The sequence below is a fragment of the Chiloscyllium plagiosum genome, chromosome 2 (genome assembly GCF_004010195.1).
Source record: "Chiloscyllium plagiosum isolate BGI_BamShark_2017 chromosome 2, ASM401019v2, whole genome shotgun sequence".
NCBI classification, from domain to species: Eukaryota; Metazoa; Chordata; class Chondrichthyes; order Orectolobiformes; family Hemiscylliidae; genus Chiloscyllium; species Chiloscyllium plagiosum.
Window position 1 is genome coordinate 121,412,213 of NC_057711.1, and position 25,075 is coordinate 121,437,287.

The 25,075-nt window shown below is 40.4% G+C and overlaps 1 protein-coding gene across 1 annotated transcript in view; it reads left to right on the forward strand.

The window, feature by feature from the left end:
• LOC122563665 (ADAMTS-like protein 1) overlaps window positions 1-25,075 on the forward strand; it is a 561,186-nt gene that overhangs the window by 119,178 nt on the left and 416,933 nt on the right. Inside the window, exon 2 of the mRNA XM_043717704.1 lies at window positions 3,213-3,329. Within this exon, the coding sequence (XP_043573639.1) occupies window positions 3,213-3,329 (117 nt within the window). The remainder of the gene's footprint in view (window positions 1-3,212; window positions 3,330-25,075) is intronic.

The following is a 25,075-nucleotide window of genomic DNA, read 5'->3' on the forward strand; positions in this document are numbered from 1 at the left end:
AGATTTTATACAATGTGCAGCAAAGGAATCCAGATAGAGTGAGACCTGTACACTCTGAAATCCAAATTCCATGCAAAAGTAATCCATCACCAGCAGATTCTAATGTTTCCAATTTACCTCGGTCCCTGTTAGTGTGTCTGTACCTGCAAAACCAATGATCCTGCACTGCAAACTTATGTTCAAACAATTAGAGATCTGCGTACAGTACAAATTCTGTGAACCTTCTGGTAGCAACAGTATGAACAAATTGGAGCTGGATCACCAATAAAAATTGTTCTTCATATTTTAAAACATCAGTCTGTTTGTAACAACAATTGTTATGAGACTGAATTAGTATGAATTAACTCCTTGGAAATGATCATAGCTGATTACCCTTGAATATTATGTGACTACCTTGGATATGCAGTACTGTAAACTGGACAACACTCATATAAAAGTCACATCCTCTTTCAATTTTCAATGATGGTTTCAATTCCTCATGTTTTCTGTTGTTAGCTCTGGGCCAGTATTCATTGCTCACCCTTAACTGCCCTTCAGGAGATAGTGGTGAGCTACGTTCTTGAACTGCTGCAATTCATCTGGCATAGATACATGCACTGTTCTGTTTGAGAGGAAATTCCAGAATTTTGACCCGGTGACCATGAAAGAACATCTACATTCTACCTCAATCATCTCACATTAGAAACACAGTGTCCTGTCTCATTTTGCAAAGATAATGTACAAGGGAAAGGATGACAAGTTGGTTGGTCACAGAGACTTCAGGTTACATAGCTACTGTCAGTTTGTCCATTCTCACCTTACAACACCGTCATAGCACTTTAACTGCTTATCCCCACCCCCAACCAATTCTGCCACTCTTCCTTTTTATTTAGCACCAACTCAACATTCATTTTCATCAACTATTATCTTCACTCTATCCATTTTACTTCTTTTCAATGGCATTGATTTTCCTTTACCTCCCTCACCCCCTCCTATTTTGTCATTCTGTATAACATGGAATCTTGTTTCTGCACATATGGTATGATTGAACTTTTATTTATAGACTGTAACTTGTATAGGGCTTGAACAAAATGCAATTTCGACAAATCATTTGTTTGATAGGGATTCCCAGAAATCAAACTGATCTGATTGATATTGTAAAGGTAATAAATGAGAAGATCTGGTGATGTCTTAGTTCAGTTGTTTGTTTGCAAGGTAAAAGGGAAAGTTGCTACCATCATATCAGACCAGAGAGCTACTCTCCCATTAGAGAGGGATGACTGGTGGTACTTAACCTGAGGGTCACCATGCCTCAGTGAGGGAGAGGTTGAGAAACAGAGTCCTTCATGGTAATCTCTGCCAGTGCAGTAATTGAACCAACGCTGCTGACATTAATCTGCATTGCAAACCAGCCTTCCAGCCAACTGACCTAACTGACCCCTGAGGAGATACCATGTAATTACCTTGTAAATAAATGTAGAATTGATTCATGGTTCCACCTCTAGTTTGATTCAAATTGTTGTTTTATAGCTGAAATATTATTTGTGATGGCTGAATATGGACAGTAGTAAACAGCAGAGTGGTTTCACAAAGAGATTAATCATCAGATAAACTGTTGATCTGAGCAGATGTCCTTCAAACTTTCTTCCACTCAGTCTTTAAGAATTTTCAAAACTCTAAAGCTATGACAGCATATTTGTATGAAATATGAAATCCCATACCACATAGGTAAGCCATGATGTGGAGGTGCCAGTGTTGGACTGGGGTGGACAAAGTCAGAAGTCACATGACACCAGATTATAGTCCAACAGATTTGTTTAAAATCATAAGCTTTTGAAGCACTGCTCCTTCATCAGGTGGTGAAAGAGCAGTGCTCTGAAAACTTGTGATTTTAACTAAACCCTTCGGACCATACCCTGGTGTCATGTGTCTTCTGACATATGTAAGCATGATAGATATAATTTTGGTACGAGCTTCATCCATAATGTTTACTGCCAAGGTAGAACACCTTTATGCTAACTGGTAAGTTCTGAAGTGCTTCTTTATTTTGTTTTATTATTTTCTTTTGCTGAGGCTTTGAATTACTCCCAACTCAGTACTCTTATATGTTTATGTGCATTACTGTTATTTAAACTGATATGTCACTGATATGAACCACTTTCTTTGGGTTTATAATTGTTTGAAAGGCTAACTAAATGTATATCCTTATATCCAATCTGTAGAAAATAGTAATTACATGTTGAAACTTGGACTGTGCAAGAGCTTATCCATCTAGAGATTACAGATTCTTAGTTGAATATCATTACAAAGCACAATCTTGTTCTCTTCTAGCTGTTGTGTAACATTGTACACTCACAGATGTTGTATTCATCAAGCTGCAGAACTGTTAAATTGATGTGATTGAAGAAAATTGCATGAATTTCTAATGTCCTAGAATTATGGCAGATTAGTTTTAGAATTAGGGGCAGCATGGTGGCTTGGCGGTTTGCACTGCTACCTCACAGCACCAGGGACCCAGGTTCAATTCCAGCTTTGGGCGACTGCCTGTGTGGAGTTTGCACATTCTCCCCTTGTCTGCATGGGCTCCCTCCTGATGCTTTGGTTTCCTTTCACAATCGCAAAGATGTGCAGGTGATTTTGCCGTGCTAAATTGCCTGTGGCATTAGGTGCATTAGTCAGAGGGAAATGGGTCTGGGTGGGTTACTTGTCAGAGGGTCGGCGTGGATTTGTTGGGCCAAAAGGCCTGTTTCCACACTGTAAGGAATCTAATCTAGTCATTAGAGACACTTTACATGTCAAAGGGAAAATAAAGAGGCTACTTCCTTCCCAGATTGGAAAAGGAATACAAAATAATTTAAAATTGATGCAAGGCTGTTGGAAATATTGCCAAGTTTCTACAAGCACAAAGACATTTTCTTTTGTGTTTTATATGCTATTTATACCCCCACTTGACTGATGTAGTGGCTGGGCCAAAATTCAGGAACTCCCTTCCTCGCAGTCTTGTGGGTGTACCTACAAAACACGGACAGCAGCAGTTCGAGGGCATTTAGGGATGGGCAAAAAATGCTGTCCTTGCAGGAGACATCCCTAACCCATGAATGAACAAAAGCAAAATGTGTCATCTTGTATAAAAAGAGAAGTTATTGACAATTGGGAGTTTGATGTTTGCAGTTGACAAGGGATGATCCTTACTGTGATAAACATTAACCTTATATTAAACATTTGGATTACAGGGACCTGCAGTATTGGTAGAAGGAGCAGAGTTTCTTCCTGAATTCACGTTAATCCGTCGGGAAAGCTATCCTGAGGAGCCACTGGGAGATGTCTTGAACCACAAATCTGAAGATCAGGTTAGCAAGTGATGAGATAGCATGCAGCAATGATATGCACTGATATTACTGCAATTTCTAATAAATATTAAAACAATGCTTTTTTTTTTGGCTTGTACATTGAAAGTATTCTGAGCTGGATAATTAACTTTTTTTCCCTAGCTCCTTTTGATGCTAGTCTGTTTCTGGTCAACCTGAACTATAATTCCATAGTCATTGTTTTCACCACTTTCTTTCTGTCTACAGTGGAATGCTTCTCTCAGGTATAGCCTCAGTGAGAATCAATCAGATTCATCCAACCAAAGAAAGAAAGTTTGAGTGTTAAACTGCTTTGGAACTTAAATGAAAAGTGATGGCTGGAATGCCTGAGCTACCTGATTGCCCAAAGCAAAAGCAAGATCTTCCAACAAATTTCTGCCCCAGGAATGCAATTCTTGAATTCTTATTGGCTTAAATATTCCATTCTGTCAATCAAACTTTTTTTTGCATTCATTGTATTTGATTTTATATTTTATGAAGCACGGAGGAGTAACTTCAATAGTAGGTTGAAAAATCTAACATGAAGCAACAGTGCTAGTTTGTTAGATGGCGAAAAGCAAATAATTTGCCACTGAAGAAATGTCTCTGTGACAGTTGTTGGCTATTCTGTTCAAAGTGGTGATAAAGTAAAATGAGACAATAAATACATCAAATTAATAGCTTTCCCTTCATACGTCTGGTAGTTATCATTGACCAGAAACTGAACTGGACAACCTACATAAGTTTTGTGGCTGCAAGAGCAGGCCAGAGGCTAAGAATCCTGCAGTGCATAATTCACTTCCTGACTCCCACTTGCCTGAATGTGTGCAACTCCAGCAACGTTCAAGAACTTGATACCATCTGGGACAAGGTAGTCTGCTTTGATTAGCACCACATCCACAAATAATCACTCCTTCTGCCACCATGCTCAGTAGCAGCAGTGTGTGTCATCTACAAAACGCACTGCAGCATCTCACCAATGTTCCTTAGACAGTGCTTTCCAAACCCATAAAGTTTACGGGCAAAGGCAGCAAGCCCATGGCATTGCCACAACCTGCAGTTGTCTCACAACATCCTCACTTAAAAATATATCATCATTCCTTCAATGTCATTGAACAAAAAACCTGGAACATCCTCCCAAAAAAGCACTGTGTGTATAATCATACCACATGGAATGAAGCAGATCAAGAAGATGGTTCACTACCAACTTTTCATGGGTAATTAGGGATGGGCCCTAAATGGGCAATGCCCATCTACAAGGAAAGGGTGATTAAAATATACTTTAAGCAACTTAAGGAATCAAACATTCTCACTGTTCTGTAGTGGATAAGAAAACATTTTCTTAGAATGTTAATCACCAGCTTCTAGTACCACGTTTCTTCCTGCTCTATGTTTTGAATAATTATTGAACTCTTTGCAACTCTATATTCGATTTAATGGAGGCTAAGTTCATCATGAGCAGTAAGCCTTTTTTGCTCTCCATTCAATTAATTGAGAAAGAAATTGAGCATGAAGCAAGACTAGCTTCAATTTGTTTTCAGTCATTTATGTCATTACCCAAGACAAGTTTTGCTTCCAGTTGTTGTTGAGCCTCCCAGCTTGCAGAGATGAAAAAAAAGAGGAATTTTACTGTCATTGGGATGTCTGTGACTGTCAAAATATAAATAGCATATAGTCATCTGCTGATACTATACCAACTACCAGTTGGGGAATACCATATGCACTTGGAATTGGAATTTGGAAATGTGCTTAATGAAGGCAGCATAGTGTCTTTGATTTGCTTTATCAGCCTGGTATTTCAGATCTGAATTGTTAGCATTGCAGATGAATTAGCCTTGAAAATAGTATCCTCAAACTCCATCTATTCATAAAAATTTAAAACCCTTCAGCTTTGTGGGACTAGGATAGGTTGAAGTCCACATATATGCTTATTGTTGTAGGGTACTGTGACTGGGAATTTGAAATTAAACTATGGTGATGTAATTAGTATATTATTTATGTTCATTGACTACCATCCCTTCCCTCATCTTTACAAGATCAAGAGAAAAATGTCTGGATGTGAACAGCCATCAGAGTTGGGAAGTGTTAATCCAAAGATCATTGGAGAGAGACAAGCTTGTCATTTATCCTGAAAAAGAGATTCTATAACTTACACAGTCTTTTTGTCTCCTCAGGCACAGTTGTCAATTGAGGAAGCCATCAAATCCACCCCAAACATTTTTGCTGTGTCAATTCCCAAATAATAACTTTTGGCAAATTGTCTGAAGTAACAATATTCTATTTAAATGTTGTTCCTGAGATTAAGTTTCGGCTATGTGGGCTGAGTGTGTGAATGTACTCGGATTTTTTTCTCAAGCTCTTGGCAAGAAATTTTTAATATTTGAGCAGAACTGGAGAAAAGGTTTCATATTTTTATGAAGTGCTGTAAGTGATACAGGCCAGAGGTTCTCAAAATTAACTTAGTTCGTGAACTCTTCTTGAGCTACCAGCTGTCCATATACCACTACCAACAGACAGCTTAAATTTTAACCCCTTTCATTTCCAAACATTGTGGAAAAATGTACAGGTTACAATGTACGTGTATATCTTAAATAATGACTTGATAGTGCTACATGTCATTAAAGTTATAGATGTGGCTATGTGCTCAAGCATAGACATGAGACAGATGATGATGCAGTGGCTATGCATTTGGACCAACAATCCAGGGACCTGGGGTTATACTTTGGGGACATAGGTTCAAATTCCACCATAGCATTTACCCAGATGGGGAGAAAAAAACAGGAATGCTTGGAAATGGATTACTGCACTCCATTTTGAAGTACACAAGATGAGTTTCGGGCAATGTGCAGAATTTGCAGGTTTTACTCATTTTTCATTCCATATGATGGAATATAAATTAAGCTAACTAGTCTGGAATATACAATTGATCTCAGTAATGGTGACCGTTGAATTATTGTTGTAAGTATCCACATAGTTTCCTTAATGTTCATTTTACGCAAGGTATCTGCCATTCTTACATGGTCTGGTCTACATGTCTCTAAGCCCTCACTTTTGCCTATGTCTCTAAACCCACAGTAATATGGTTTATCCACCCTCTGAAATGGTCTGGATGGTCATTCATTTCAAGGTCAATTAGGAATGGGCAACAAATGCTGTCCTGGCCAGTGACACCCATATCCCATGAAGGAATAAATAAAGTGTAATGCTTGTGGTTATAGGTGATTGTTTGAAGTTGTTATCTACTCAAAGGTGCTGACAATATATTGGGCTGAATCTTAGCATGAATCAGGTAACTGTCATTTCTGTTAGATTTCATGGAGGGGGTTTCTCTCCATGAGGCCTGGCGAGCGTTTCTTGCACTATTGTCCTAAATTCACCTTATCTGATGTGTGCCACGTCACTATGCCACTGGTACTAGCCAGATACCCTCACGTGCTGTAGGCAGAATTGTTTGCTATTACCTGGATATCCCAGGATCCCTGCCACCAAAGCCAAATCTTTAAAAGGCTGCTGTGCACCCAAATGAACGTACCATTGCCGCCCTGCATAGTTTGAGACCTTTGCCTTGGATATGGTAGTCCAGGAGAAATTAGCTGGAGTACTGAAAGATCCTGATGTTAGGTTCTGACCTGAAATGTCGACTACTCTGCTGCTTTGATGCTGCTTGAATTGTATGCTTTTTCCAGCTCCACCATTTATTGACTCAGGAGAAATTGACACCTGACTTTGTAGGCAGAGATCTGGTGGTCTGAGAGAAAGGGAAGGTGTAGAGAAGGGCCATCCTCTTCACTAGAAAGAGACAGGATAGGTGGTGAGGTGTCTGACATTCAACTGCTCTCCCGCTATAAAGAGAGGATTCTGGCACCTGCCAACAAGGATCAGCATTGGTCCTATGGACTTCCTGAAACATCCTTATATTGCCAACCAAGAGACATCGTCCATTGCTGTGGCACTCTCCTATTATCTCTAATCTGAATTATTCTTAACATGCTACAATTCCTACTCCTTGTTCATGATGTATTCTCTCATTTACAACCTGCAGGTAAAAAGAGCATTTCCTTTATCTCTATAGTAAAAAAAAACCATCAGACCTAGGACAGGGAGTAGGCAATTCAGCCCCTTGAGACAGCTTTGCCATTTATTGTGACCATGACTTATCTAATCTTGACCTCAGCTCCATTTGCCTGCTCGCTCCCCATCACCCTTTAACCTGTTACTAATTGCCAACAACACGAGGATCCAGTCTTGTTGGCAATACATAACATTGACATGCGTGGGCAGATACAGGAGCAACTGGCATGTTTTCGGGGCACTCAGCAAACTGACACAAAGGCCATAGAACTGCAGTAACACCATTGGGGCCCAACTGTCTCAGGCATGCTAAAATAAAAGCAAAAGTTGTGGTTGCTGTAGATCTGAAACAAAGACAGAAATTGCTGGTGAAACTCATCATGTTTGGCAGCATTTGCGAGAAGAAAAGAGTTAACTTTTTGAGTTTGGTGGGTCTTCATCGATCTGAACTGCAATGCAAATCACAGCCATTAATGGGACTGATTCCTCACAGTGCATCATGTGATCAAGAGTGCTTAGGGCAAAGATTTGGACTGCACACAGGAGGATACAGATACCGATACAGCATATAGAGGAGTGATTCTAATTCAAAGTAAGGGTCATTGTATAGTGCTGTTGCCCTTTGAATGGCCTCACATCACTCAAAATTTAAGACCCCTCTTTCTCAAAATGTAGCACTTACTCAGGTATGGTGACAACCATTTTTAGCTCCAATGGGCACGTTATATTCAGCACAATGGAACGAAACCAGTGAGCCTCAGGCTTAACCTCCTTCAATTGGTGAACCCCCCCACATATATATATATATATATTCCCATCTTGGGATCCCTCCCTGTGGACAGCACGGTGGCATATGTGGGCGGCACGGTGGCACAGTGGTTAGCACTGCTGCCTCACAGCGCCTGTAGACCCGGGTTCAATTCCCGCCTCAGGTGACTGACTGTGTGGAGTTTGCACGTTCTCCCCGTGTCTGCGTGGGTTTCCTCCGGGTGGTCCGGTTTCCTCCCACAGTCCAAAAGATGTGCAGGGTCAGGTGAATTGGCCATGCTAAATTGCCCGTAGTGTTAGGTAAGGGGTAAATGTAGGGGTATGGGTGGGTTTCGCTTCGGCGGGTCGGTGTGGACTTGTTGGGCCGAAGGGCCTGTTTCTACACTGTAATGTAATGTAATCTAATCTAATCTAATCAATGTCTTAGGCTTTGAACCTCCCCAAATCCTCACCCAACCCCATCTACTGAAGTCTTCATCTCCACACTTCAATCCCTGATCTGAGGCATATCGAGTAAACATGCCAGATTCAGTCATGCACTATTTCTGCAATGGAATCCGTGGTGTTGGTGACTCCCAATGATACCCCTCCCACATTACCCCCTTTTCTTTCAATGCTTTATTGTCTCCCACCTTTATCTATTGAGTTGCCCTCTTTGCTCAATTGTAATCCCCTCTATATCTCATCATGCTACCTCCAAACTCCATAATTAACTTCTCTAGTTTCCTTCCTGCAGCATTGACTCCCGATAACACACCTTGATGCAAGGGCTGATCATGTCCACCCTTTTGAGCAATAACGATGGACAGCCCCGAACGATGAGTGACCATGCCCAAAGCTCCCCAACTGGACTGATTGCACTGGACTCATACTGCTAACTGTGGTCCATTCTCTGGACTGTAGAATATAGGCCCTCACTTTGAACGCCCCAATCAGTCAGCTGACTGTGCCCAAAACCCTACATATTGAAGACTGCCCATGACTTGTGTCTCACAGCCCCTTCACTGAAGGATGACTCCCTTCTCTTGATTGAGGAGCACTCCCTTTAGACTTTGAGGCACAGCTATTCGATTAGTGCAAATTCAGTTAGTTTGCTGTGTATGTGACAGGCACATAGTGAGATGTCAGACTGAAGTAATATGCTGACATTCAGCAACATTTCAACCCACTTGACTATGGACTGCTGATGGACCATGACAAGCTACCTGGCTTTGGGTCTGCACTGAAACACAATGCAAAGCAGAAGAATTGTGAGACTCCAAACAGTGGCTGAGGGAGCAAAACACAAAGACACAAGGAAAGCAGTGATGTCGTGAGCATTGAAATAGACACAAAGTGAGTGAGCTCTAAGAGGGCAAGCAAGGAACTCTGAGATGCATCTGGTCCAATCCATGAGTTTGGTGCAAATTGTGTGCAGTGGGTGCAAAATTATAGAGTCATAGAAATGTACAGCACAGAAACAGACCCTTAGGTCCAACTTGTCCATCCCAACCAGATATCCTAAATTAATCTAGTCATATTTGCCAGCATTTGGCCCATATCCCTCTAAACTCTTCCTATTAATTTACCCATTCGGGTGCCTTCACCACTTCCTCCAGCCACTCATTCCATACACACACCACCCTCTGCATGAAAAGGTTGCTTCTTGGGTCCCTTTTAAGTCTTTCCCCTCTCACCCTAAACCTATGCCCTCTAGTTCTGGATTCACCCACCACAGGGAAAGGACCTTATCTATTTACTCTGTTCATGCCCCTCATGATTTTATAAACTTCTAAAAGTGGCCCCTCAGCCTCCTATGCTCCAGGGAAAACAGTCCCAGCCTATTCAGCCTCTCCCTATATCTGAAATCCTCCAACTCTGGCAACATCCTTGTAAATCTTTTCTGATCCCTTTCAAGTTTCACAACATCCTTCCGATAGGGGGAGACCAGAATTGCACACAATATTCCAAAATAACCAATGTCCTGTACAGCTGCAACATGACCTCCCAAATCCTATATTCGATGGTCTGGCCATTAAAGGAAAGCATACCAAATGCCTTCTTCTCTATCCTATCAACCAGTGACTCCACTTTCAAGGAGCTATGAACCTGCACTCCAAGGTCTCTTTGTTCACTAACACTGATCAGGACCTTATCATTAAGTATATAAGTTCTGCCCTGACTCGCCTTTCCAAAATGCACCACCTCATATTTATCGAAGTTTTGAGGGAGCAGCATTATAATGAAAAATGCTAGTATGCTCCAAAGATCAGCATTAAAATGCAGACATACACTATAAATAGATTTAAGATATGCTATGATTATGCAATGAGACTGAAACATGTCAAATGCCAATATCTGTGGCCATGGGGTACCTGAGATGCTGTTGACTGCTGCCTGAAATGCAATTGGTGGAGGAGCAAGTGATAAGCTAGAGTCACTAGTAACTGCTCTGACTTTTACGTCAAGAACTGTTGATGGCTTCTTTAATCTGTCAGGTGGGAGAATACGAAATTGCATAATGATGCAACAAAACCAGAAATTTCTGGAGAAACTCAGGAGGCCTGGCAGCATCAGTGGAGAGAAAGGAGAATTAATGTTTCTGGTCTAGTGACCTTTCTTCTCGCAGGAGTCATGATAGTTCAATTGTTAGTGCTGCTGCCTCATGGATTTAGGAATCCAGGTTCGATTCCAGCCTTGGGTGACTGTGTGTGGAATTTGCATGTTCACCCCATGTCTGTGTGGGTTTCCACCAAGAGCTTTGATTTCCTTCTACGGTCCAATGATGTGCAGGTTAGGTGGACTGGCCATGCTGAATTGCCCCTTTGGTGCCCAGGGATGCTAGGTGGATTAACCATGATTAATATGGAGATGGGGTGGAGGGATTTGGGTGGGATGCTCTTCAGAGGGTCAGTACAGACCCGATAGGCCAAATGGCCTCTTTCCTCATTGTAAGAATTCTATTAAAAAACAATGTTGCCAGACCTCCTAAGTTTTCCAGCAATTTCTGTTTTTATTTTTGATTTTCAGCATGTGCAGATCTTTGTTATTTTTCTGCATGACAATGAGATGAAATTACATAATAATGAGGCTGTTAATGAGTGATAATCAACGTAGATAGGCTTTTGCTTCTCACAAGTGAGAATCTTCACTCGCCATCAAATGTTTAGTTGGAAAGTGGGACTCTGTGCTCTTGATTTTGAGAAGCTCATTGTTGGACATAACACCAAACTTTTCTTGCCATGGCCCATGTATGTTTGGTGCTGGGAATATTTCTTCGACTGATTTAATTTCAATAAATGCATGTGAAAATCAACTTTCACACATAAGCATTTTAAAGGGGATATTGGTTGGAGCACAATCTGTTATGATGCTTAAGACTGATCTGTGGAATGGACAACAACATCTGTCAGAAAGTAGCAGATTCAACTTTAATAATTCACTTTGTATAGATTGTACCTCTACCACCAATTTCACTTAAATTTATGAAGCCTGAAATGTCATTTTGAACTACGGATCCTATTAACAGTCAAGTTACTGCTGCAATTTTGATAACCCTCTCCGATTTTACCTATCCTAGAAAGATTTAATATACAAGAATGTTTCTTCCCAGGAGCCAATTTATCCCAAGTGGGTTTTGGTGACCGCAATTCTCAGAACTGACTGTCTTTCAGGCTTGTAACCATTGTATCTGCTATTGACAATATGTTGTCTTTTTAAGAGAGTTTTCTTTCCTTTTACACATTTTTAGATATTCTATTATGCTTCATGTCAGGTACACCTAAAAATAGGTTTGCTTAACAGTTGTTTTGAACATTTTGTTTCTTGTAAGATTTCTTGTAACATTTTAGATTATGTTTAACGTTTTAATGATGTGTTTCTTACTCAAATTGTGTATTTCAAATCTAAAGTGGGATCAGTGTGGATTTAATGCCAATTATCAACTTAGACCACTCAGTTTCTAACGTTACTGATGATAAATCAGGACTTTCTCAATAAAATATCGACTTTCAAAACATAAAGAAATTTGAATTCCTTCCAAAAGACATTGTATAAAAACCAAAGTAACAGCTTGGAAGATAGCAGAATGGATACTACTAAAGGGGAAGAATACTTGGACGGCAGAAAGCACGACTTTTTAAAAACTGAACATCGGACCAAGGAATATTCAAGCTTGATTGTGAACTACCCCATTGCTTCCTATAAAGTCCAGTCATACTGATCTTGTTAGTAATGTCAATTGCAAGTCTTTCTCTTAATATTAAACACACTTGGCAAAGCAATTTGCAGTGGCATTTATCAAAAGGACTTTTTAAAAATCAATCACGGAATGTGGGGTTCACTGGCTGGGTCAGCATTTATTGCCATCCCTGATTACCCAGAGGACAATTGAGAGTCAACCACATTGTAGTGGGTCTAGAGTCACATGTAGTCCAAACTAGGCAAGGATAGCAGTTTCCTTCCCTAAAGGGCATCAGTGAACTAGAATGTTTTTTTTCAACAGTTGACAACATGGTCATTGTTAGATCCTTAATTCCAGATTTTTATTGAATTCAAATTCCACCAACTGCCATGGCAGGATTTGAAGATGGTTCCACAGAACAGTACCTGAGTCTCTTGATTAATAGTCTAGCAATAATACCACTAGGCCATCACCTTCCCATTAAACCCAGTTAAATGCTGCTGCCAAACCAAAAGCCCTGTTTCATTTAACTAACCCACAGTGCTGTTAATGTTAATGATTGAGAATTTTCAGCTCCTACTTTCATGCAAATCCAACAAGTTACTGTGAAAATTTGAGAAAAAAAGCAAGTATGCAAGAGCACACACAAGTGTAAGGATTGAGAAAAGATCTATGAGACAATTTCTCCCACATCCCTTCACCCCTCCCATCAGGTGTATGCATTTTGTGCCCTGGGGATACATGTACCAGTGTTTGGAATCCCTAAAGATCTTGTGGTCCTTTCACTATTATTACAACTGCCCAACAGGTATCCCTTCTATCAATCCTACAGAATTCCTTCGCTCAGCAAATCAATTGTTCGTGTGCATCTTATTCTTGGTGCACAGTCCTGTCTTTTCTAAAATTGTATTGCTTGCGGAAATGCTTTTGGAAATTCCTCCTATACTTAAGTACCACTAGTGCCTTCATTAGCTAGAGCAACTTCTGTTTAGCTTCTTGTCATAGGTCTTCATGGATTTCCACTGCTCATTGCCACCTTTTCATGTGGCACACACTGTGGGTTTACGTCAATCTGTGGTCGAGCAAGCATGAAAGAAAACTGTTAAGATAAAGTGGTGAACATGTTCTTACAAGCATAATATTAAGAAAGGCTCAAGAAAATTTGAACGAGAAGAGGCAAGAGAAAAGAAGCGAAAAATAAAATGAAGAGAGAATGAGATAAAAGAAATCCAAAATAAATCCAGCAAATGCAGGCAGCATTTGCAATTCTTGATTGTTAAAGAATAGTTATGTGGTCAGACAGAAAAGTGGAGTTGAGGCCACATGCAAGACAGCAGAGAAAGCTTTTAGGGCCAAATGGCTTGTCCTGTTTCTAATTTGCGTGTTTCTATATGTAGCCAGGATGCTTGAATGTTTAAGGCTACCTTCCATCTTTCTTACATTGTCTCCTCCCTCCTTTCTCCTACAGCTTTATCTTGTCTACTCTGCACTTAGAAGCGGGGACTCATTCTTTTCCTTTCATACTTCAATTTACAGCCTATGGACAGCTCTTTTTGCCCCTTTCTCCACTGATAACAACCCCCTTGTCTGTTGCACTGGGGACTCTGTGATGTCTGCTGTCTTGTTTCTCCTCTGCCTCTGTCAAAAGTATAAAAAAGAGCCAGTTTTCTAACACCTTTCACTTCTGAAGAATCATACCAGATCAAAATGTTAATTATTTCTCTCTCCACAGGTGATGTCACATCTGCTAAGTTTCTCCAGCGTTCGCAGTGGCTGTAGTAGGATTAATACTTTGGTTTGATTATCCCTTATCAGAACCAATCATTAACCCCTACTTTTCTCTCCCCCAGAATGCTGCCTTCCTGCTGAGTGTCTGCAGCATTTTCCATTTTTATTTCAAATTTGAGTGCCTTTATTTTACTCTTTGCAAATTGAAGGTGCTTTTGATCTACACACTCATCTAGAACATTTTTTGTCTGTCAATCAAATGAGCCTTGACAGTTTTAGTATGACTGACCAATCGTATACCTAACAACATAATGCTCGTATAGAAAAAAATGTAGTAATGTAGAATGTAGAAAATAGGATCATTTAACACTTTGAGCCTGTCCCACCATTCCTTATGGTCATATCTGATCATCTGACTTCTTAGCCTGATTCTGCTTTCATACCCCCCCCCCCCAAATTCTTTTGATCCCTTGAGCTCCAAGTACTCTATCCAACTGCTTCTTGAAATCATCCTGTTTGGGTCTCAACTGCTTTCTGTGGTACTGAATTCCACAGGCTAACAATTTCATCAAACCTAATTGAACATTACAAGACTTTATTGCTAACCAACCAAAAAGCTACGCAGGGATGAAAAAAAAAGAAACTTGAGGTACTATTTTGAAAGATCAAAAGTCATTGTTAAAATCCTGCGAAACCGAGTACTGGACCAGCTTGGTTGGAGGAATAGACCTTCAGAGTTACTCCCTGTGATAAAACACCCACCCTGGGATCGACCCAGATGTCTGATAAGTTTACGTTTCAATTTTTCCTACCATGCAATCTTTCATTGTAGTGAAGGTAATTGGAAAATCACCGTGCAGAACTGTAATTTAAGCAGCATGCAAAGAACAGTCTTTTAAAGCAAATCAGACAATGGTCCATAGTTATACCGCACCTGCTTTTGTACACCATGTCAAAAATAGCTGTCTTCAGCTGCACAAAGTGTGCTATTACTAACAGTTTAGAGATTGTCCCTTGCTTTCTTTACAATGCCTGGTCTTATCCTTCTCTATTCCAGCTATTGTTAAACCTATAACTTTATTTGAAGGGATTAACAGGGCATTGGAACGCCAGAAATCCTTTGCTGAGATGAATTATCATCTGGAAACCTGGAAAAACATCTGCCTGAGCAGCAAAGTTTGTGATCTATGAACAGAAAGATTGTTCACACTTTCATTTCCTGCAAAAGGCATGTCAGCTGACATCTCAAGCTTTATGTAGCTTCTGCACAAATAGATGACAAGCTAAAGATAGCCATTGTACTCCAGTTTACCAATGTTCAATTGGCTTATTGTTCAATCAAGTGGTGGGCAATATTTGTAGCAGAGTGCAATCTGTCAGCTACATGTAGCACTGCTTTTACATGCAACCAACATTTTCCAATTTTTCCAATTGTTGAAGTTAACAAAGTGTGAAATATGGCTTTCATCTTATCAGATATGTCAATCCCACAAATCTTGCCTGCTGACCATCTAGAACCAGCATTCTCTTGAAGTGTGGAGTCTTCTGTTCAGTGCGCCACTGCGTGTAATAACCATTTCTAAGGTGCCCATTATGTGGTAAGGAGAGCGGTTGTGTTTCTTCCTTATCATTGTTTTCCTGCTTGACCACCTCTTCATCTTCCATCATGACCTGGTCAAGTTGTAGCCCTCAGATTTCTTAAAGGGAAAGACACAAGGCTAAGTTCATGGTAAGGGGTGTGGGGATAAGAGGAAAGCATCAAGTACTTGCTGACACCATTTACATCTTAGAGATCAGAAGAGCTGTTGGGTTAAAGGAGAATTGGGATGTGAGAGGGCATATTAGGCATGAGAAAATATTCTGATCAACATGTACAGAGATGCTATCACTCAACTCTAAAGCAGGAGTGGCCTAAATCCACGCCAGAGGTAAGGACACAATACTGCATCACCAGCATTCTCATGATTAGGTATGAGAATACCATCATCCTAAATGGTCCTAGTTGCTGTATTGATGCTGAATGCACCATCTGCTCCGTGAAGGCTGAGAACTTGTAGCCATGCCTACTCCCCTCCGGTTAGCTGCTTCCTCTGGTTATTTGCTTTTATGTCGTACAAAAAAAAGAGGGAAATACAGAAATAGGTTTTAATCCGATGGATTTGCTGATATCTCTATGAGGGTTAAATGGCTTGTGTGTGGGCAAGATGTAGGATGTGAATGAGAGGTTAGTCGAAATGCCATGTATGTGAGGGTGAGTGAGTGATTGTAAGGTTTGTATCATGATTGAGAGAAATTGTTGATAGTTGAGTTCACATGGTGTGGTGCATAGAGCGATGGCTGAAGTTTGTGGTATGATAGAATTTGATATTTGAAGATGGATTTTCTGAACTTGACTTTCATGAGGGCATTGAACTTTTGAAGCACTGTATCCATATCTTTTGCCTGTTGCCCCATTAGTTAGTAATTTTCCTCTTGCTGCAGCCTTTGCTGCAACCAGAACACTCACCCCTTTAAAAGGTACCAGCAAGTTTTAAGCAGTGCTAGCCTCTCTCAAATGTGGGCCCACTGTTGAGGTGTGCTGCCATTGAAAGACTCATTTAACACTAGTTACATCTTACTGTCAAATCATCAACAATGCACAGCTCACAGGAATGGGCACAAGATTAATAAAAGACTACAATCTTTGAGGTTCCATCAAATATTTTCTCCATTATCTTTAGTAATGTAAAATTCACTATGTATAATATCAATTCAGGACTTTTATGCTTGTGACATTTTATGCATTTGATTTGTTGAAGGGAAATGAAGAAGAGCCAAAATTAGTCCATTGAAAAGGCAAATCCCGAGGGCACAACAACTGATAATATTGTGTTCTGGAAGTAGCTGCTTAGCCTCATCAGTTCCAAACGTTGTAGTTGTCCCACTCTCTCTTGTATGGAGACTGAAGTAGGTCACCAATTCTTCGTGATAGGGCTTCCACAATTAACAATATGTCATTGTGTTTCCTGAGCTGTAAGAACAAAGGAAGCAACAGGTGACCTAGTTATAAACAAAAATGGCCAGCCTGATGGTTATGAACAGATTATCTGGCATCAGTCACCACAAGGTATGGGTTACTAAGCTTTCTGAATCTTTTAGTTTCATATGATTAGGTGGAAAAAAGGATGGAAATGAAAGGAAATCTTACTGTAACAATAACTCCTGAAAATTTGGCCTTTTGAGATGAGTCTTAGAAATATCTGAGAAGCAGCAATCTCCTGTGAACACGATCTTTATTCGAAGTGAATATGAATCCCTCTAACATTCAAAACTACACCAGCATCGAAGAGGATGATTGTGTCGAGATATTTAAAACTTGAAGACATGAAGTTTAATTTGACAACAAAACAAATGATTCCATTAGACTTAGAAGTAAATGGGTATTTGAACAAAAAAGTTACAATTTCAGATCCTGTGACATTAGAAGGTATTAAATTTACAGGTGCATTGTAGTGGCAGATCACATGGTTGTGATTATCACTAATACTTGGTGACATCTCCTAATTTATAACAAATGATATTATTCTCATGTTTAATGGCATCCCTTTTATCTGACAATGCAGATACTATGTCACTTTTATCTGCACCCGTACATTGTCTGGAAGATGTGACATTTTGGTTTACCTTTATTATTTTCAAATCTGTTCAGCCAAGGGTTCGCTTTGCTAACAATGTCAGTCCTTAGGATCCGAGAGCTTCATGAATGTATTGCTTGTTTGGACTTTTATAAAGAGAGTGAGAGAGAGAGAGAGAGAGAGACAGCTGGTAGACAATCAGATGGAAAGGTACTGAGAGAGAGGAAGCTATGATTTCATATTTGACATCTATAAAAGGGACACTTTAGTTGATGTAAGAATTGGCTGAATCAAAGTGATCATTGGTACCAGATTAAATTAACAGTTCTATGCCAATGAAGTGTTCATTATATGAGAAGTTTTAAAAATTTCAAGTTATGACTGGTGTTATCATCTAAATATTCACTCTTGTGATTTGCATTGTTTTTGGATGTTAGCCTCCATTACTAATTCCAGTTGGCAGTACATTTTATATATATATATATATATATACACACACACACATATAATATATATAAAGATATATATAAGCACCTCCTGTTAGATGCAAAGTTAACTTCTCTGCATTTTGTGGAGCAACATCCTGTCCATATTGTCTCACATTGTATCCCCTATGGAACAGGCACAATGTGCTGAATGGCCAGCTTCTGTCTTATTATTCTGAGAAGCTATGGCACTAATGGAGCATTTTCCATCTCCCACTAATACACTTGTGGTACCCCTGAGCCACATTACTATTTCATATTTATTTCTTCTATCTATTGACTCCATCTACACTTCTCATTGCTACAGAAAGGCAGCCAACTTCATTAAAGACCTCTCGTACCCCGGTTATAATCTCTTCCACCCTCTTCCATCAAGCAGAAGATATAAAAGCTTAAACACGCGCCAACAAGTTTAAGAACAGCTTCTTTCCTGCTGTTATTAGACTTCTGAATGGATCTCTCAAATTTCAAATCTGATATTGATCTTGCTTTTTATGCACCTTTGCAACCATAACTTGTATTCCTCGCTCTGTTCAATCATCCTATGATCTTCGTATGTCATGATCTGCCTGTGCTGCACACAAAACTTAGGTTACATCTGATGGTAATAAATCAAATCAAATCAAATCAGTGGCACAGATTAACATTCATGAAAATGAGAAATAATTGAGAGAATTATTTCTGGAGAGAAACTCACCCTGTCCTTGCCACCTAACTAATTGATTTCTGTGTGAGAAGGGTCAGTGCGCATTTTCCTGACCTGCCACCAATGAGCAGCCATGAGTAGCCAACTAACAACCACATGTGGGCTTCACCCACCAGCCCCCCCGATTATTTGCTTTTCTGCAGGCAAGAAAAGTGACTGCTTTCACAACTGGGTAACCAGGATAACCTGCCTGCTGGGTTGATTGGAAAGGTGGGAGTGTGTATCTGCAATTGCCCAATTTTGGGGTCAATCAGAGACACAAAAAGGGGTGACCTCTGAAAGCCATCACCTGCTGCTGCCTCCAAGACCCCTCCCTCCATGGCTTCCACCATGTGAGAAGGGAAAGAGCTACCTTCTCAATTTTGGATCCCTGAGAGATGGGTCTCAATAAATAATGTCTAGGATTCAAAAGTTGCCAGCTAGCTTCTGAGGGACCAAGATGCTATCACAAGTAGCAACGTTTTAAAAATTGGTGAATAATAAGTTCAGCGTTGTAAAGGAGATAACTGATAATATCTCAAAGCATATTTTTAGAAATAATAATCAGCCACAAAGCCCACCTTCCACCTCTGAACAAGTTGTTTGACACATGATCAGGTGAGTTATTTGGTGCCCCTCATGCTCACTCCCCACATTTCATCTCAAAAATGGAAACTTGTGACCAGAGGTGCCAGAGTCTCCAAGAATGGCATTGGATTTCTGACTATTTTTCTGATACTGCTTTGAAAGTCCAGCATCAAGTTTTATAAGGAGGAAGTAAAATTCCGACTGCTGTGAAGATGGTGAGTTCTTACCAACAGCAAATGGAGATTGACCGCTTTCACCCATCATTAATGGATTAACATTGTTCATGAAACTGAGTATTTCTTCAGAGAGTGATTCACCTGAAGAGGATGGCACCTGCATATGGTGCAGCTCCTTAGCGTAATGGTAATGTATTACAGATCACTCAGATACACATCCAGTGGCAGCCAAGTGATGTCACCTTCCTTGTAGGTTCTCCAGTGAATTAACACAGGCTTTAAGCACAGCAAAATGAGTAGGGAGTTGTGAGCAGTCGCTTATTGTGCCAGTGAATCAGTCAGTCAGCTGTCCATCCTTTCATTTCTTTAAATATTTGTTGAAAGAGAGTGGGCATCATTGGGTGGACTGGCATTCACTACCAATCAATAATTGCAATTGACAAGGTGATGCTGAGCTGCCTTCTAGTTATGCTGCAGTTCATGGTGTGGTTGGTACATGGTGCCAGCAGTGTTGTTAGGAAGGAAAACCTGGGATTTCAATTCAGCAACAACAAAGAAACTGTGATATCGTTCCAAGTCGAATGGTGTGTAGCCTGAGGGAGCCTACAGGTGGTGTTCTCATGCATCTGCTGCCCTTATCTTTCTAGATGGTAGAGATTGTAGTTTGAAAGATGCTGTTAGACACCCTTGGTTGATTTGCTGCAGTACGTCTTGTAGACGAGATGCACTGCTGCCGCTGTGTATTGGTGGTAAATGGAATGCATATTCAGGGTGGTGGATGGGGGTACTAATGAAGCACGCACCTTTGTCCTGCATGATGTCAAGCTTCTTGAATATTGCTCTTACTGTTCTCATCTAGGCAGGTGGGGAGGACACTGTCATTCTCCCGACTTGTGTCTTGTGGTTGGTGAACAGAATTGGGAAGGTAGAAGGTGAGTTACTCACTGTGGAATTCCGAGCCTCTGACATTGCTGTTGTAGCCACAGTATTGGTCCAGTTCAGTTTCTGGTCAGTGGTAACCCAAGTTATTGAAAGCAGGAAATTCAACAATGGCAATGATGTCTGGGTTGACAATGTTTATTGAATTCTCTGTTGGTGAAGGTTGTCATTGCCTGGCACTTGTGTGGTGTGGATGCTACTTGCCACTTATTAGCTCAAGTTTGGATTCTTCATTTACCTAAAACAACCCTTAATAAACAAACATACAAAATACTTTCCACATCCAGAGTTTGAATTTTCTGCTTAAAAAAATCCAGGAAAGCAAGAAATGAAATACAGGTTGATGAGGAATTGCTTCCCTGATTTGCAGTCCAACATGCAAATTATATGCATGCGATCAGTGGTGACTCTACATTAAATCCAGCAGGTTGCTGTCTTAAAATCCATTCACTGAACATCAGCAATGTGCATAAAACAACACTGCCTGGTTTATTTTTATTTTTAACTTTTTACACCTCAGTCCAAATTTGGCATCTCCAAATCATGGTTTATTTGGGTGAAGCTGACATTGTATTGGTGTAACAATTAATTATGCTGTTGCACATCTTGCTGGAAGCTTGTACATGAATCGGGTGAAATCTGAAAAAAGTATTTTCCAAGATGTGTCATCGGTATCTCAGCAGTGGAAAATGATTTTAGGCTGGACCTGGTCGAGTAGTTTTGCATGTAACAGCTTTTCTTTTGGACAGTAGGTGATGCTGTTTGCTGTCTGTACTTTCTGCAGACACTGACTTCACTTAATTACGGAATGACACTGCCATCTTGCACAAAACGCAACATTGTAGATTGAATTGATAACAGCAAAGCAATCTAGGCAGTTTATCCACATCATCATTACCCTCAGACAGTATTTTTTAAATATATATATGCATCAAAATATAATCAGCAGTTCCCTTGACAATGTTGAGTTAATTATTAATCAATTTTTAAAATGCTGTTACTTGTGATTATAACCAGCACTGACATCTTCTCTGTATGCCCAGTGTTTGTGATTAGAGTGAGATTATAGTATATGAGCAGTGTCAGATTAAATTTAGATTTTTTTTTAAGATTAGATTACTTACAGTGTGGAAACAGGCCCTTCGGCCCAACAAGTCCACACCGACCCGCCGAAGCGCAACCCACCCAGACCCATTCCCCTACATTTACCCCTGCACCTAACACTATGGGCAATTTAGCATGGCCAATTCACCTGACCTGCACATTTTTGGACTGTGGGAGGAAACCGGAGCACCCAGAGGAAACCCACACAGACACGGGGAGAATGTGCAAACTCCACACAGTCAGTCGCCTGAGGCAGGAATTGAACCCGGGTCTCTGGCGCTGTGAGGCAGCAGTGCTAACCACTGTGCCACCCACCATTTTTAATGTGGCTTTGCATGGTTAACACTGAGAACTAGTCTCCAACTCACCCATTGACATTTTTCCTAACGTTTTCATGGGGTGTAAACATAGCTGGCAAAGCCAGCATTTGTGGCCCACTATAATTGTCTTTGAGAAGGTTGGTAGAAGTGAGGTTTATACAACTTAATAGTGTCTGACCCCTCTACCAGAAAAATCTCAACATTGTTTAGCATTCAAGTGAACTTAAATGCACTTGAAAATTATCATTAATCATTGAACTTCATCTAAGGTCAAAAGACATATATTGGAATGAGTTTTCATCTGTCATCAGAAGTCTTCCCATTTTGTTCAAATATGATCAAAAGTGACCAAGGCATTAAAAACAATCATTGGACCTCTTCCCCAACATTCTCAAACATCATCTGTCTGCCTCTGTCCCTGAGTCCCCACTCACTCACACACCTTCCTTCACTTATGTCTTTCTTTCCTTCCTTGGCTCCCAATCACTCAGTCAAACCCCTCCTTCTCCAGCCCAACCCCATTGGGATATCTCTGCTTTGCTAGGATGTAGGAGATTACCCTGAGCTCCCCACCCTCAGATGGTGAATTCTAGACCACTATCATCACTCTGGCCTTGATCTCCATCCCAAGCCACAGACCCTCTCTTTTTTCGCAGAATACTTACACTAGGGAAACAGGCCATTCAGCTCATCGAGTCCACACTGGCCTCCGAATAGCATCCCTGGAACCACCCTCCTACTGTATCCCTGTAACCCTGCATTTCCCATAGTTAATACACATCCCTGGAGATTAGGGGCAATTCACCTAACCAACACATTTTTGGACCGTGGGAGGAAACCAGAGGAAACCCACATGGACATGGGGAAGAATGTGCAAATTCCACACAGTCACCCATGGCTGGAATTGAACCTGGGTCCATGGCACTGTGAGGCAGCAGGGCTAACCACTGAGCCACCGTGCTGCCTCCCTTCACCCAGACACAAAATCACTACATCAAGAGGACTTTTATCACCCTGTGGCATCACTATTGCAAAATCACCTGCGAGATCATCTGATATTTGAACAAGTTGGTTCTGCAGAGTAGCTGATTTTGACCAGCTAATCTGGTTCATTTACACTTAGAAGTATAACAGTCATCAGTCAGGAACTGGAATTCTTCTCACCCCCAAACCCTCGTTCTTCCCTTGCTGAGGATTGTACAGTCCAGAACTTATCGATCCATCATGAACTGCTAAAAGTTTACTCTTACCAACACTAATCCCACTTTCCTGCACTAGGCTCATAAAGTGTATATCCAAGTATTTTTTAAAGGTTGTGAGGTTTCCTGTCTCAACCAGCATCCCAGGCTTCTGCCATTGTCTGGTGAAAGATATTTTCCTCAAATCCCCTTTAAACTGATTGCCTTTCACTTTAAAACTATGTCCCCTTGTTATTGACAAGAAGTAATGTTCACCTCAGCTTGGTCCAGCTCACTGAACACATCAAATCCCCAACACAGCACGAGCACAAGGTTGAAGAAGTGACATTTGTCAACACTGTCTCAACTTAAAGTGATTTAGTCCAACTTTCCAGACCAGTTTTCCTGCCTATTTTCCATTTATTTTCGATATACTGAGAGAGCTGTTGGTGTAGACCAACTGGAACAGGATTCTGATGCTGTGCTGCCAGTGTACCCACCCCATAGTCATTTCCAACTCTGTTGATTCTGATTATCTGTCGGTCACCTCCTCCCCTTTTAGCTAGTGACCCTGTCAAGTTTTGGCTCTGTGAACAATCTATCAGCCATTACTCACCTGCATGCCTGTGGCAACCAAAGCAAACATTTCAAACCAACAAAGACATCAAGACTTGTTAAATCAAAACTCTCAGCTACTGATTGACAACTGAATCTATGCTGCTCAACTTTGTTGCTGATTGAAATCGTTGTGATATTACCTGTGGGATTGACTAACGTCAGGCATTGAATACATGGACTGGACATTGTAGCATTTCCACAAGGTAGCAATCTGGCCTGTGCTGTGACTGTATTAAAACTAGCTACAAATTGAATGCCTCCAGTCTCGTGGTAGACGTCTGGTGACTATGATAAGCTCGGAGGTACTTTTGATGCACCATTGAATTTTATCCAAAACAGACAACTCTGACAAGAAGATGCTCCTGCACTGATAGAAGAGCTCGTGCAGCAAGAGAGATACGTATTCTGCTGTGCTATAATAAAACTCATCATGCTTCAAACTTAACTAGCAATACCAGTGTCTATGTGTATATGTCTATAACATGTGCAATTCTAGTAAGGTTTTACTAGAAGTGAAGAAGTGTTTTAGGGGCTGAAAATATAACTTTTTTGTTGCCTTGTGTGCTTATACAGTTGAAAAGTTGAGTTTTCTTCTATTTAAATATGTCTCTCTCATTGCTGCCAATTTTTGATGTCTTGGACAAGGATGGCTGTGTCAAGAAATAAAATGTGAACATGTTTTGTGACGTGGTAGTGGATAGCATATTGGGTCAAAGATGTTATAGCCTATGAGAGAATCTAAAGGTAAAAACATAAGCATAATCTTCATCTTATTGCCACAGTTCAAATAATCAGATTGGTTGACAGTGTCCAGACCTGGATGCAGAAGTCAGGATAATTTTGTGGCTATATAATTGTTAATGGCTTAGGTTTCCTTTCCCTATAGCAGTGAATATTGGGACATTTCTTGCCATTGAGGTCCACAATGATATTGTAAATTCTGGCATGCTCACTTATGCCAAAATCCAAAAATTGCAGAGTGCCTCAAGCTGCTCTGGATGAGTACAATCTACACGTCTCTTACTTCACATATAGCATCAAATGGAATTTAAAAGAATCCATGGCAAGATATTGTCAAAGTCAACTTGTGTCATGATTGCACAAACTTAGAACTTTTTCACATTAGCAAGCTCTGATCGCTTTTGATGGCAATTGAATGCTTCTATTTCCATGGAAGGTAATTCAATGATGCCAAATATTTACAAAAGTTGCTGCTTGAGCACTGAGTAATTTCAATTGATGCCAGTTGATTAATGATATCAATTAATCACTACTTGAGATATCAAACGATGGAAAAATAATCATTTTTAAGT